Genomic DNA, 14,249 nt, shown 5'->3' on the forward strand with positions numbered 1-14,249 from the left:
GCATGGTTCCGGACTGAAGTGCCTAGAACCGCTCGGCCACAGTGGTCAGCTTTTATTTTGCAAAGAAATTTTTGATAATAAGATGAACTGATGCTGGTACTCGCTACTGAAACCAGTAGTACTTAGACACAACAAAAGTGTGACTACAGAATTAAGAATAATTTTTCCAAACAATTGAGTATTTTTTTCAAAACAACACCACAATAGAGGAAACTTATTTTAAACTAAAGACACAAAAGAAAAAAAGAGAAACTGTAAAGATCTTGAGTCTCATAAGACTCTCTTGGGAGGAAAATATAAGATATTTAATAGGTAAACTTGCAAGGCATACTTTTTTATGTTGTATAAACTACGAAACTGTTAGCATCTTCAGCTAAAATTTACTTCTTCTGTCTTAATATACCTTCCTTCACTTTCAGCTGCAGTGTGGAGACAGGGGTGAGGGTGGGAGCGGGGATGGAGTCGAGGGTGAGGGCGTACTGCTTTAAAATGGTGATTCTTGTATTGATATTCTTAACAACAGATTTATATCTCTTGCTTATGAAAGTCTGCATGCGATGACAGCTGCACTAGTAATACCTTCACAGGGTCGTATTCAAGTTGCAAGGCTAGATCTATGCCAGCCATGGCACGCTCCCAGCCTTTCCTCCTCGTGATCTGGTTGTAGCATTGGGACTGCAGGGTGTCTAAGCAGATGTTCAGACCGTCAAGCCCTGCCCTCTGCAAGGCAACCAGCTGTCTTGCCAATATGAGGCCATCGGTTGTCATTAAGACACTTTCGCGATCTTTTATTTTTTTCAGAGCACCTGTGAAACAGCAAAACTGAAACAAATAATTTGTAACATTTCTGCTGCATATGAAACAAAACTCCAGTTGATAAATTGAAAATACAAATTCCTTAAAAGTTAACTGTACATTTGCCCTAATACAAAGAGATAACAAGGGTTAATAAACTGAATTGAAGAATGCAAGTTAAGATAGCAATGAAAAAATAATTAGAGGCATAAGATCACCTACTGAAACAGAGAAATGGGAATCAATATGAACCATTACCACTACTGTCAACTGATTCCATGTCTCCATGCACACTGTATAAACCACTGTGGGTTTGTCCGACAAAGTACATTGTTGTACCACACATTATGGTTTTTCCCCATTCAGTGCTCATGTGGAGTGTGGGAAGAATGATTCTTTAAATGGTTCTGTGCATGCTGTAATTAATCTTGCCTTCATGGTCCCTATAGGAGTGATACATATGCGGTTATTGTATAATCCCTAAATACCTCGCTTAATACATGTTCCTGAAATTTCATAAGTTGGGTTTTGTCATATATTTGGCATCTATCTTCACTTGTCTGGCATTTCCAATTTTTAGTAGCTTCTTGATGCTCTCCCATGCATCAAATAAATCTATGATCAATCATGCTACACTATTTTGTATACATTCAATGTCTGTCATTAGCCTTATTTGTTATGGGTCATACTTAAGCAATATTCTAGAATGGGCCACACAAGTATTCTGTAAGCAATGTCCTCTATTGACTGATTGCATTTTCCAGTATCTTACCAACGAATTGAAGTCTGCATTCTGCTTTGCCTACAAGTGAGTCTATGTCACCATTTCATTTCATCCAGATATTTGTATGAGTTGACCAATTAAAACTGTGATTATTTGATAATGTAGTCATACAATTCTGTCTTTTATTTGTTTTGTGATGTGCTCCAATTTACATTTCTGAAAACTTAAACTCAGTTGCCCATCTTTGGACCAATTTGAAATGTTATGATCTGACTCAAATTTGTACAGATCTTTTTCAGGCAATAATTCATTATAGACAACTCTATCATCCAGGAAAAGTATGAGGTTCCTTATAATATCGTCTTCCAGAACTTTAAGGTACAACATTAATGTAATGGTATAAATTACTATAACTGTATAAATAAGTTTATAAGTGTGTAAAATACATTGAACTATTTGTTACAACAAAACATTGTACTGGTATACTCAGCAAGATGTTAAATCAGCAGATAGCTATATTTTATGTTCAACATTTTGTGTACAGCATATATGCTGGAAAGGATTTATACCCAAATTAAATAAATCTGAAGAAATGGTAGTGTGTCTCTGGAAAAAAAATCCATAAAAACTCATACAGTCCAATTTGCTATTATGTCACTGTTACTGAAATATAATACAAAGTAACTGAATTCGATGAACATTCTCAGAGTGCAATATGCCTCAGAGTGAAATGCACAGTAATGTCAACATTATTTTTCAAGGCTATGTTTGTGAAAATGGATGACAGCAAACTGCACATTTTGTTCTCAATCTGAGGAAGCATTATGCACTGTAAAACACTGTACTGCTGTTCTACATAAAAGCTGTCTCATTGCCAACATCTTTCCCCTGCTGGCTGTTCTACACTTCTCATCACTGATTCAACATGTTGTAAGGTATTTTATGCTGTATGACACCACAGTCCAATCTGGTAAGGATAGCATAAAAATAATATATGAATTTCAGTATTGAAACTGGAACAGCAGAACAGCTCTCATCACACTGGATATCAAATCGAGGTTGGATTACAGCCATGGGTACATTAATTCATGCTACTCAACTGTATGTCATATGTCAGAGTTCATCAACTGTAGTGGTTGGCGACTGGTGGCTGGCGACTGGTGGCATACCCATCTCTTGGCATCCTGTGAACAGATGTTCTCCACAGGTGACAGATTTGAAGAAAATGCTGGATATGGCAACAGTGGAACACTCTCTGTATCGAGGTAGCTCAGTACAGCTCAGGTGATGTGTAGTCTTGCATTATCTTGTTAAAAGATAACATCATGGAGCCCTTGAAAATACGGCACAGCGATAGGCCTTAACAAAACACAAATGCAATGGCTGCTGTCCAAATTACTGGCTATGTGAACCACAGGTTGTGACATGTATCCAGTTGCACCCCATACCATCACATCACATGCTGGACCCGCATGGGAATGACAGGTACAATCTGGCCAGGTCTGTTGGCATCAGAGCCTCCACACACAAGTACATCAATTGTGACGATGTTACAGAACCGAGACTCATCTGGTACAATGACACAGTGCCATTCCTGTGTCTGGCATTGTTGTTAGTTGCACCGCTGTCAGTTCACCTCTCTCTAGAGCTGCATTAAGGGGTTGACAGTCTGTGCTGCTCCAGATGCCATCACATTGTCTGTGTGGATACTTGTCTCACTGTATACAAGCCCACTTCCTGACTAAATGTACACAACTTCACTGCAGGATCACGTACGCATGAGCAAACACTTGTCGGCCCTCTCAGGTGCTAGTTGGGTGGCACTACTGAGGCCCTGCAAGGCATTTAGCATGGCCCTCCTGAACCTACCAATTCTATGTTCGCACAAAATGAGATTCTGAGCAATGCAAGCAGCAATATAGTGAAACAATAAACCAGAGTCTCAGCAGACCATGAGCCTGCCACTGCCAAATCTGGAATGCTGATAAACATTTCTCCTTCTTCCATTATGCTTAACACGGTCTTCGTGTAAACAATCAACACCGAAATAGAATTTCTGAATGAGAAACCTGCTCCATAAGCTTATCTTGCATACAGAATATGCATGGGAGTGCTGAAAAGTAATGCCTCTGAATTTTTTATTCTGTTCTCAATATCGGTCGAGGTATGACACGTCACACATATTACTTGGTCAGCTTTCCCACTTCACTGACTCGTGGCACACCCCCCTCCCGCAAACAGATGGAGTCACAATAGGCAGCCCACTCTCACCAGAGATTGTGGATATATTTACGGTGCACTTCGAGGAAGAGGCCCTGATGTCATCCAAATGGAAATCCTTCTTCTTCTTCTTCTTCTTCTTCTTCTTCTTCTTCTGTTATGTGGATAACACACTTGTCATCTGGCCTCATGGAAGAGACAAACTTCTTGACTTCTTTGTACATCTGAACTCCACACGCCACAAAATCAAATTCACTATGGAGACCAAAGAAGAAGGAAGACTACCATTCCTGCACATCATAGTCAGGAGAATAACGGACAGCACCCTGCGCCACAGCGTGTATCTGACTCTACAAAACACATAAACTCAGTTCTCCCTATGGCACTGTGAATAATTTCAATAACAAAAAGTGTGATGAATGTTGCAGCGTACATTTAATTTCCACTTAGGCTTTGCATTCAAGATCAGTCTTACCTGAGAGTGCAACATTACATCTTTGGTTAATTTAATTATATGTTCATTAGATTTTGGTTATAAGGCACGTTTTGGTGCCTAATGTTTCATCTCCAAATGCTGGAAACAATCCATGGAGGAAGAGGAGTATGTAAGACATTGGTGGACCAGGTTGGAAGAATCTGTGAATTTCAATACTCTGTAGAAGAGCTCAATCATTTGAAAATAACTTTCAGACCTTGTGGCTATTCCAACAGATATACATAAGGCACTACATTCTAAAATATTTGCATCTTTCACTGAAAAACAAGCAACTAGAGGAAAAGTTCTCTTGCCATTTGTAAAAACAGTCGCAGATCGCGACCTCCGAGTGCTATGAAGAGAAGGTATTGACGCAGTGCTTAAACCAAACTGAAGACCACAACAGCAGCCATACTCAAGTAAATTGCTATGCAGTAGTTTCAGTGAATTTGACAATGATGTGGCTGCTTTCATGGTGGCCCAGTCATGTTGTGGGGATAGGGAATGCCAGTGACAGGGCTGGAATTGTAGGTGACAAATTGATTTTTGGCAAAGCCTTGTATCAATACCTCCTTAATTATTGAGCTGAAAAACTGTAAAAAACATTCATACAGTAAAATCACACAAAAAAATTTCCTATTTCTGCAGGTATTGTGCCTTCTGTTTCCTTTTCATTACAAAAACATATTGATTCAAATTTATAAAGTCACAACTATGTCGCTGTGATTTGTGTAACACACATTCTGGAACATGTTCCAGGAATGTCATGAAACAGACAGCTTTAAATACTTACTCTAGCTCATCTTTCAAGACTTGCATGCCAACAACAACACCATCTATCCAATCTGTTTTTATTTCTCTTTCATGTAAAGATTTCTCCACAAAGGATATCATCTGCCATGTAGGCAGTGCAAGAGGAAATTCCACACTCGCATTTGGGTAATCAAGTACAGTCTGTGTCTTGTCAGAACCAAGTACAATCAACCCAATTTCATCTTTCCCACTGGTAAATATCTGGAAACATATTAAATGGTAAAAATAAGTTTTGTTTATAACAAGTTGTATACCAATAAAAACATGACACACAGAGACTCTTTATAAAATTATTTAATTGGATAGATAAAAAATCTACTCGCCAAGCAGTGGCAGAACACACACATAAAAGACTGTTGTGATAGGCAAGCGTTTGGAGCCAGTGACTCCTTCTTCAGGCTAAAGGGTTGCAGGGGAAGCAAGAAGGGTGAAGGAAAAGGACTGGAGAGGTCTAAGAAAAGGGGTAGATTTTGGGAAAGTTACCCAGAACCGTGGGTCATGGGTGACTTACCGTACAGGATGAGAAGGAAAGACTAATTGTTGGGGACTGCATCGGGCAAGATTCGGAAACCTGAGAGCTTAAAGGTGGAAGACAGGGTAATATGCAAGACAGAGATTACTACTAAAACTGTACATGAGTTAATAAGAGTGAGAAGCTAAGCGTATTGTATACAACAGCTGCGGGAGGGGGTAGTGAAAATAGACGGGAAAGACAATGAAAGATGTAGAAAGCTAAAACGGAGTGAAGCAAAGAGTAATTACAGTGAAGAAAGGCTGAGACAGCAGAAATTAACGTAAATTAAAGCGAGGTGGGTGGTGAGAACCAAGGACACGTTGTAGTGCTAGTTCCCACCTGCGGAGTTCTGAGAAACTGGTGTATGGCGGAAGAATCCAGGTGGCATGTGTGGTGAAACAAGTGTCGAGGTCACGTATGCCATGTTGTAGAGCATGCCCTGCAACAGGATATTGTGAGTTTCCAGTATATACACTATGCCTATGCCCATTTATCGTAACTAATAATTTGGTGGTAGTCATGCAGATGTAGAAAGCTGAACAGTGTTTACATAATAGCTGGTATATGACATGTGTCATTTCTATTTTTCGCCTGATCCGCAGTTCTGGGTGACTTTCCCAAAATCTACACCTTTTCCTGGAACTCTCCAGGCCTTTTCCTTTACCCTTCTTTCTTCCCCTTCAATGCTTCTGTCTGGAGGAGCCACTGGCTCCGAAAGCTTGCCAATCATAACAGTCTTTTATGTGTATGTTCTGCTGCCACTTGGTGAGTAGATTTTTTATCTATTCAATTAAATAATTTTATCAATAATATATTGTTTTTGTTGTTATAGTCACTCTTTATAACCTACTTAAAATACATCACGTACCCTCCTCTCCACAATTCTTCGAACACATAGTTTTGCCTTTTGTAAAAAATCACTGCGTTTCTGTATAACATACTTGGAATCAACGTGTCCAACATCTATTACAATCATAAACAGAAGAAAGAAAGTCATTGTATTTATTGGCAGTATTACGCAATCAAATATTTTGAAAGAGTTCCAGTGGTATAAATTTACAAAATCTTACAAATAAATATATACGTTTATTCTTTAAATCAATTCTTAGCAATAACATAATAGTATAAATTGCAGAATCAATATAGCCAATTTTAATGTAATGACTGCAATACAAATACAAAATAACAGCGGTAAGTTATAACAAATGAGAGAGAGAGAGAGAGAGAGAGAGAGAGAGAGAGAGGCATTTAGACAATGTTTCATTACAGTGTGAAACTTATTAGAATTAAAATGAAGCCATAGTGAATTATTACATTCCAAAAATAATAGTTATTGTGCTCTTTCACCCCAAAATACTACCTTCATTAGGTAATATATACTTTTAATTTCAGAAATTTTTACAACAGCTCTGGACTTCACTGCCTCGATGAATTTATTACATGTGTCAATGAATGAGGGTTGATAACACTGCTTTAGTCATTCCATTGTTCATCATGTGATATTCACAATGTTCTTAATAACTTCTTATGTAAAGTTCTATCATGAAAAAGATAATCTACGTAAGTTTTAAAAGTCGCGAATCTTTAAACAACAACTTGATAATGGGTATATCAGTATTTTGTATACATTCTAGCATTGCTAGATTTACTTTTAAATTTTAAAGTATATGAGCAGATTGGCAACTTTCCATCCAGAAAATTTGCTGTTGGCAAGACCTCACTACAAAGAAAAATGGTCTTTCCAGAGTCAAATGCTAAAGAATTCATAAATACCAGCAGTGTAAGTGATACAAACAGGTATTAAGCAACGGTCATAAATATCGTTCTGCTAGACGAGAAAAAAAGTAGGTAGATGAAAGAGTAAATTGGGTGCAAGGATTGAACATAAACTCACCCAAATTACAAAGGATCTTTCTTTTTTTTTAAAAAAAAAAAAAAAAAAAAAAAGTGTCACTGCTCAAGAATTGAGAACTGCCCCCACCCCCCTTTCTTTTACAGGCTTGCTTTCACTTCTCAGATGAGACCATGTCCCCCATATAAGAAGAAAATAGCCAATATGTAAAGAGAATTACAGTTAAAGAGTTTTCTAGAATGAGACTTTCACTCTGCAGCATAGCGTGCACTGATATGAAACTTCCTGGCAGATTAAAACTGTGTGCTGGACCAAGGCTCAAACTTGGTGATCGTAACCCCAGACCTGTGTTGCCATTTTCGGAGGTAAATCTCGTATCTGGAAAGAGGAGATGACAGTTAGGGTACTATGGGCGAGCAGCTGCCATCAATTTTTGATGGTGCAGAACCCACAATAGTGGAACTGCTGCCTAGTCCAAAGGCACCTGTTACCAGTCTTACCCCACAATAGTGTATCGAATCCAGGCGTAATGTCGTAGCTGATAAAAAGTCATATGAGAGATTCCTGTAATCTAGGTGTGACTGCACCAATGCTGCATACAGCCATATCAAAGTAGAGTGGACCACACCGCTGAGGCATAGAAGAGCATTCAGGTGCGACCTACATGTCTGCTTTAGTTGACAAAGACGGGGAAGCCATGTCAACTAGGCATAAAAGACCGGTCCTAAAAAACACAATGGCAGAAATGCATAACGTAGGTCATGGCAGCCAAAAAATGGATGCTATGAGTGAAAGCGCAGGATTGTGCTTAGTGTATTGCTCCCTGCATTCTGCCTCCAGCAATAGCCGTCGTGGATGAACAAAAAAGATGGGGACACCATATGTCATGCAGCTGCCGCCAGATCATTGATAGCCACATAAAAGAGAGCGGCACTCAAAACAGAACCTTGTGCAAGCCCCGTCTCCTGCAGGGGGGGATGCTACAGGAGGCACCAACCTGTACCCAAAAAGTGTGACATGGAAGAAAGTTCTGGATAAAAATCATGAGTGGACCATGGAGGCCCCACTCCTTTAAGGTGGCAAGGACGTTATGGCACCATGTGGTATCATAAGATATATATGCAGATCAATGAAAACTGCAACAAGGAACTGATGCTGAGCAAAAGCTGTTCAGATAACACACTTCAAGTGGACTAAATTATCTTCAGTAGAGCGCCCTTGGCGAAAAGCACACTGGATCGAAGCCAAAAGACCCGGGGATTCAAGGACACAATACAGCCTTCGACTAACCATATGTTCAAGTAACTTGCAGGACACTGAGTAAACAATCTGGACGACAGCTGTCCGTTTGAAGAGGCAATTTATCTGATTTCAAAATTGGAATAACAGCATTTTCTCGCTACTGGGAAGAAAATTCTGCATTGCACCAGGGATGGTTAAAGAAAGGCCAGGTACACTGACGGAAAAATTTGCAACACCAAAAAATAATTAATGTAGAGTAATGAAATACCAGGAATATATTTGTTGAGACAACATATGTAAAGTGATTAATGTTGCAGGATCAGGGATCAATGTAAGTGTGAGATAAGCCACAGCAAATGTAAATGTAAATTCTGGTACGCTGTAGTACACGTGTCATGTGTCAGTTTGTGGAATGGAGTTCCATGCCTGTTGCACTTTGTTGGCCAATATAAGGACAGTTAATGATGTTTGTGGATGCGTTGAAGCTGTCATCAGATGATGTCCAATATGTGCTCGATTGGAGGTAGAGCTGGTTATCGAGCAAGCCAAGGCAATATGTTGACACACTATAGCATGTTGGCTTACAACAGCAGTACGTGAGCAAGATTATCCTGTAGGAAAACACCTCCAGGAATGCTGTTTGCGAATGGCAGCACAACAGGTCAAATAACCAGACGGACATACAAATTTGCAGTCAGCGTTCGTGGGATTCTACAAATGTATTGTTTAGCTTGCCAAGGCAAGTGTAATTGTGTACTTTGACCAGTGGGAAGCCAGTCGGTGTAGTGTTCTGCGTAGCGGCTGGGGTAGTGTTGTGTAGTTGAGGTGCTGCAGAATTGTTTGTATGGTCCCTCATATTACCGATGCTCGGAACTGGTGTTGGTAAAAGCACGCTGCATTTGCCGTGTGAGTCAGTAGGCTCAGTTGTTCGTGTATGTTGCTGCTGATTGCATTTTGGACCCACCAGCTTCCAAGGTCCATCTTTGTTCCACGGAGCTCACACTTCCAGCTCGAGGACTACTGCGGTGATATTGAGGGCCTCTCTAGTATATTCACTGGTGGTGTGACTGGTGTTGGTGTTGCTGTTGCTGTTGTGTTGCTTCCACCCGTCAGTTGGACAATGAGCTCATGCTGTCTCCGAGCCATTGCTTCTTGATTTGTGGCAGCAAAGTCCAGATTTAGCTGGTTCATCACTTACTGATAGGTGGCAAAGCAAGACAGAAACGTCGAAGGGAACAGATGGCACTCCTGCCTCTTGTGCTGCAGTCTTGCTACGGGGGGAGTGACGATTTGTTATTGTTTCCACCCTCCCTCGCCCAGCTTCCCTCAAAAATGCAACTCGCTAGCAACCTCGCTGTTAGCATACGACAGACATCTACAATTTTAATAACAATAATAAACACACAAAAATATATTAAATTATTCAATATAATAGTAACAATACAAATAGGTGGATCAAAGAAGGAAGAAAACATAGAACAAACAAAAGAACTTCAGAAAGTGTACAAACTGACATGGACACACTATAATAAAAGAAACATTTCAGTACAAGGCAAACACATGCACTACAATACAGTTATAGTATCAGAAGCACTCTTCGCATCAGAAATGACCACAATCTGAGGACCAGGCACCACAAAGCAGAAAGAATACAATGCAAAATCCTCAGAAAATTTTTAGGAGCAGTGCACAGAGATGGTATATGAATGAAGAGATCAACCAGAGAATTATATGAACACAGAGGCAGACTCAGTCACAATCAGAAAACACCGACTAACATTCTGTGGACACATACACACAATGAATAGCGACAGATTCACAAAGGGATTTAGGATGTAGTAAATGCCTTAATCAAAAAAACCAGTTGGTTTCAAGAAATAGAAGAAGGCTACAAACAAGCAGGAATCAGAATGGAAATGATGAATGAAAGAGACAAATTCAGAAACAAAATTATGAACATAAAACTTGAAGTAAAGGAAAGGAAGAAAACAGAGAAAATATGTACATATCAAAGGAAACAAGAACACAGTCAAAGAATGAAAAGATTTTGGGAAGAGAAAAGGGAGGAGGAAAGAAGGAAAAAGCTGAACAATCACGTAACAACCAAGTTGAACTCTGTCAAAGTGTGTGCTCACCATCATTATTTCAATAAACATTATGACTGAACAGAGGTCTGCAAACACATGTGAATGAGGGGAATACTGTTTCTATCAGTGATTTCCAACTGTGTTCAGGAAGTCATTCTTTCTGTTGTTGTTGTATCGGATCTGTTGTTGACAGCTGGTATGTTCAACCCAGTGGTGTGCAGCTTTACCCAGCTGGAATGTTGTCAATCAGACCAAAAGCATGTCCTTGTGGGCAGACCCTAGCACGAGCAACTGAAAAGTGTCCTTTATTACATGTAGCTTGTCATTGCTGGAAGAACTTGGCATTTTTGACACACTTCTGTTTCCACGCTACCTCCTTCTCCAAAAGTTATGTGTGCATTTGGAAATTGGTGAAGTAAAAAATATAAAGACATCGTGTCATTCTGCCACATCTGTCTGTAGTGTGCATTTTGCAGTGCGTGTACGATACAAGGCATTTAGGTATGGTGAGGTTACTTAGCCATTAGTGTTCACAATGGCTGGCATAAAGGAAACATGACAAGTATTACATTAGAAAGCAACAGCGATAGCTTTCCGACCGCATAAATTCTACTAGGCAGAGTCAGAAGCAGACACAGTGGCCTGTGCCAGATACGAGGGTTGGAAGTGGCTGAAATGTGAGTTGTGGGACAGAGAGAAAGAGAGAGAGAGAGAGAGAGAGAGAGAGAGAGAGAGAGAACACACAGACAGCACCATAAAACATTCCCCATCTCTTTCTGCACAGAATGCACCACACTGCTGCCTTCTTAAGGGCACCCCAGTATAATATGTTGTTTGGGAAGTGTTTGGTAGTTATCATCATTGCTATGACCTCCACTTGTATCCACTCCTGCAAGATTGTGAAATCTACAGCCACTGAGGAGATTTATGTGAGATGTTCCTATCAACTTTATGTAATATTCATATTGCACACTTCTGCAGACAAAACAGATTTTCGACCTTAGCTTAGGAAAGAAAAGAATCATCACAGATCATTAAGGTTCAAAGAACTTGTCTTGAACACTGTAAGGGATCCGTGATCCCACAAACATAGATGCTAGTATCTGATGCCCAGGTCGATAGCGGACAGGAGTCGATTGTCGAGCGCTGCAGTAGGCAGTGAGACTAGTGCTGAGTGCGCAGTAGTATGGTAGAGTGTCGAGTGAGAAGTAGAGTGGGAAAGACGGCCAAGAATGGTGGTCGAGTGAGTTGTAAACGGTAAAATTCACTGGAGTATGACGAGTGAGCACGTCCCCCTGATCGTCGTGGGGTTGACTCTCACTGATGCCGATTCGCGAGTGATAAGAAACAGAAAGTGACAAGTGCCGAATTACGTGTTTCACGTCAACCGCGTCGGCCAGCAACAACCATGGATTGCAGTGAGGATTGTTGTGAATGTTAACCATCAGCATTGCGTGTGACAAAGTACTGAAAATCAGCAATCAGTAAAAAGAGATAACCGCAATTAGACGTGTAAGGCAAAGGTAACAACTGCCTCAGAATTTGTGTGTTAGTAGGAAATATATATCAGTTGTACATCGCAACCTTTGTGATACTTAATAATAGACAAACTTTCAATCATTAGCTATTCTGTCTCAGAACAGCCGCATTTGCAGAACAACCAATAGCCTTTCATCCATTAAGCACACGGTCATATATCATAATAATTAACTGTTTGGTGGCTTCGGTAAATTACCCAAAATCCAGTAAAGGAATTAATCGGGGGTGTTTCAACACAAATGCTTAAAAATTCTTTTGTAGTTAACCTATTTTCAGATTATGAAGAGTTCTTTGTTACAGCTTGTATTTTTGTTCCAGGTGGCACTGAACTTGATGGCTGTAGTGATGTCATGAAGGCACAGAGTTGGAAGTTGTTAAACCTTCAGAAACAAGATTTTCAAAAGTACTTCTTCTCAGACACCAACATTTCGCCCCTGTTTGTGTTGGATACACAGATGTCTCAGTTGTTGTCACATAATTTGAGTGTAGTGACTGAATCTAGAAAACAGTTTCTTTTGCTTCCCTGTACCCCAAGCATTATGTGCAATGCAGGACTCCTAACAAGACAAACACACAGAGCACAGCCCTCTGTCTTCTCTTGCCGTTTCTGCAGTTTGGGAGCACAGTCTGGAAGTCTGACTCATGTTGACCGGACCGGCAGGGCGAAAATGGTCGACATGGGTTCGAAGCTGGTGACAGAACGGACTGCTACAGCATGAGCAAAGGTTTTTGTGGGACCCGAACTGATGAAACTCGTACGAGAAAATGGCCTGAAGAAAGGTGACGTACTTAGCGTTGCTCGCCTGGCGGGAATTGTGGGGTCCAAGCAGACGTCCAGTTTTATCCCTCTGTGTCATAATATATCTTTCTCCTCTGTGGCTGTGGACATTGAACTGGACTCTGCTCTCAACTGTGTGATTATAACTGGCACAGCAAAGTGTAGAGGGCAGACAGGCGTGGAGATGGAAGCTCTCACTGCTGTATCGGTGTCTGCCTTAACAGTGTACGATATGTGCAAAGCTGTGAGTCATGACATTGTGATATCTGAAATAATGCTTCTGACCAAAAGTGGGGGAACTAGAGGAGACTTCCACCGGACATGAGCATCTGTGTGGGTCAGTGAAATAAGTTAAGTATACCTGGTGTGACGTAGGCAAATTTCAAAGTCTGTTCGTAGTTATCATAAATTATACACACATCGAATTGGCCTGAATATAAGTTGCACCTTTAATTTCGAAAAAGAGAGAAACTTAATTAAAAATAATTTGTCAAGTTGCCCATTTACAAAAGCTTTTCAAAATGTAATTTACCCTTAACCACTTTTTTTTGTAGTACACTGTAGATAAATTACACACCAAAACAAAGCTTTCAGTTGCAGTTTTCATGTAAGACACTCTTAACTTCACTAACATTCATTGTTTTGTCACTGTCAGTATTTTTGTCACTCTCCTCCCAAAGTACAGTGCCGTCGCTACAATCCCGGGCATTGCATGTGCAGCATTTCTTGAACCGTACCTTTAAAAAGCACATCTGTTAGATGAATAACTGTGAGTTTGAAATTTGCAACGTAACTGTACGGAATTCCAAAATTTTCTCTCAATGTTGTGCTTCATTGGTGAAGAATAAATTATATTCTTTAGTTAGAGAAAAACTGTGCCTGTCCCATTGTCTAAAATAGTGAAACTGTGAGAATGGTAATACAGAGGGGTCCAGAAAAATGTAGACTCTCTTTGATAGTCAATATTGATGGAACAAAATGGCATAGTGTCAAAATTCTTGCATGGGAGGAAGATCATTTTGTGTGTTCAAAGTGACACCTGTTAGCAGCCAAGCAACATCAATGTTGCTGAATTGTTGACTGAAGTACAGCTGTCAGTGTTGCCAGTGTGGTAGCTGCACAGAATGTCTTGATGGTTTCTCATATCTCATTCAGTGTAGCTGGGTTCTGTTGGTAAACTTTGTTTGTCGAGGTCCCCCATTGGTAGAAG

The 14,249-nt window shown here is 40.1% G+C and overlaps 1 protein-coding gene across 1 annotated transcript in view; it reads right to left on the bottom strand.

Annotated features, from left to right (window-relative positions):
• Positions 1 to 14,249, bottom strand: part of LOC126440373 (molybdenum cofactor biosynthesis protein 1-like) — a 77,337-nt gene that overhangs the window by 57,736 nt on the left and 5,352 nt on the right. The window contains exons 2-4 of the mRNA XM_050090661.1: positions 5,008 to 5,228; positions 916 to 922; positions 580 to 822 (exon numbers count right to left, since the gene is read on the bottom strand). Of these exons, the coding sequence (XP_049946618.1) occupies positions 580 to 822; positions 916 to 922; positions 5,008 to 5,228 (471 nt within the window). The remainder of the gene's footprint in view (positions 1 to 579; positions 823 to 915; positions 923 to 5,007; positions 5,229 to 14,249) is intronic.

Source organism: Schistocerca serialis, unplaced genomic scaffold (assembly GCF_023864345.2).
Source record: "Schistocerca serialis cubense isolate TAMUIC-IGC-003099 unplaced genomic scaffold, iqSchSeri2.2 HiC_scaffold_1362, whole genome shotgun sequence".
NCBI lineage: Eukaryota > Metazoa > Arthropoda > Insecta > Orthoptera > Acrididae > Schistocerca > Schistocerca serialis.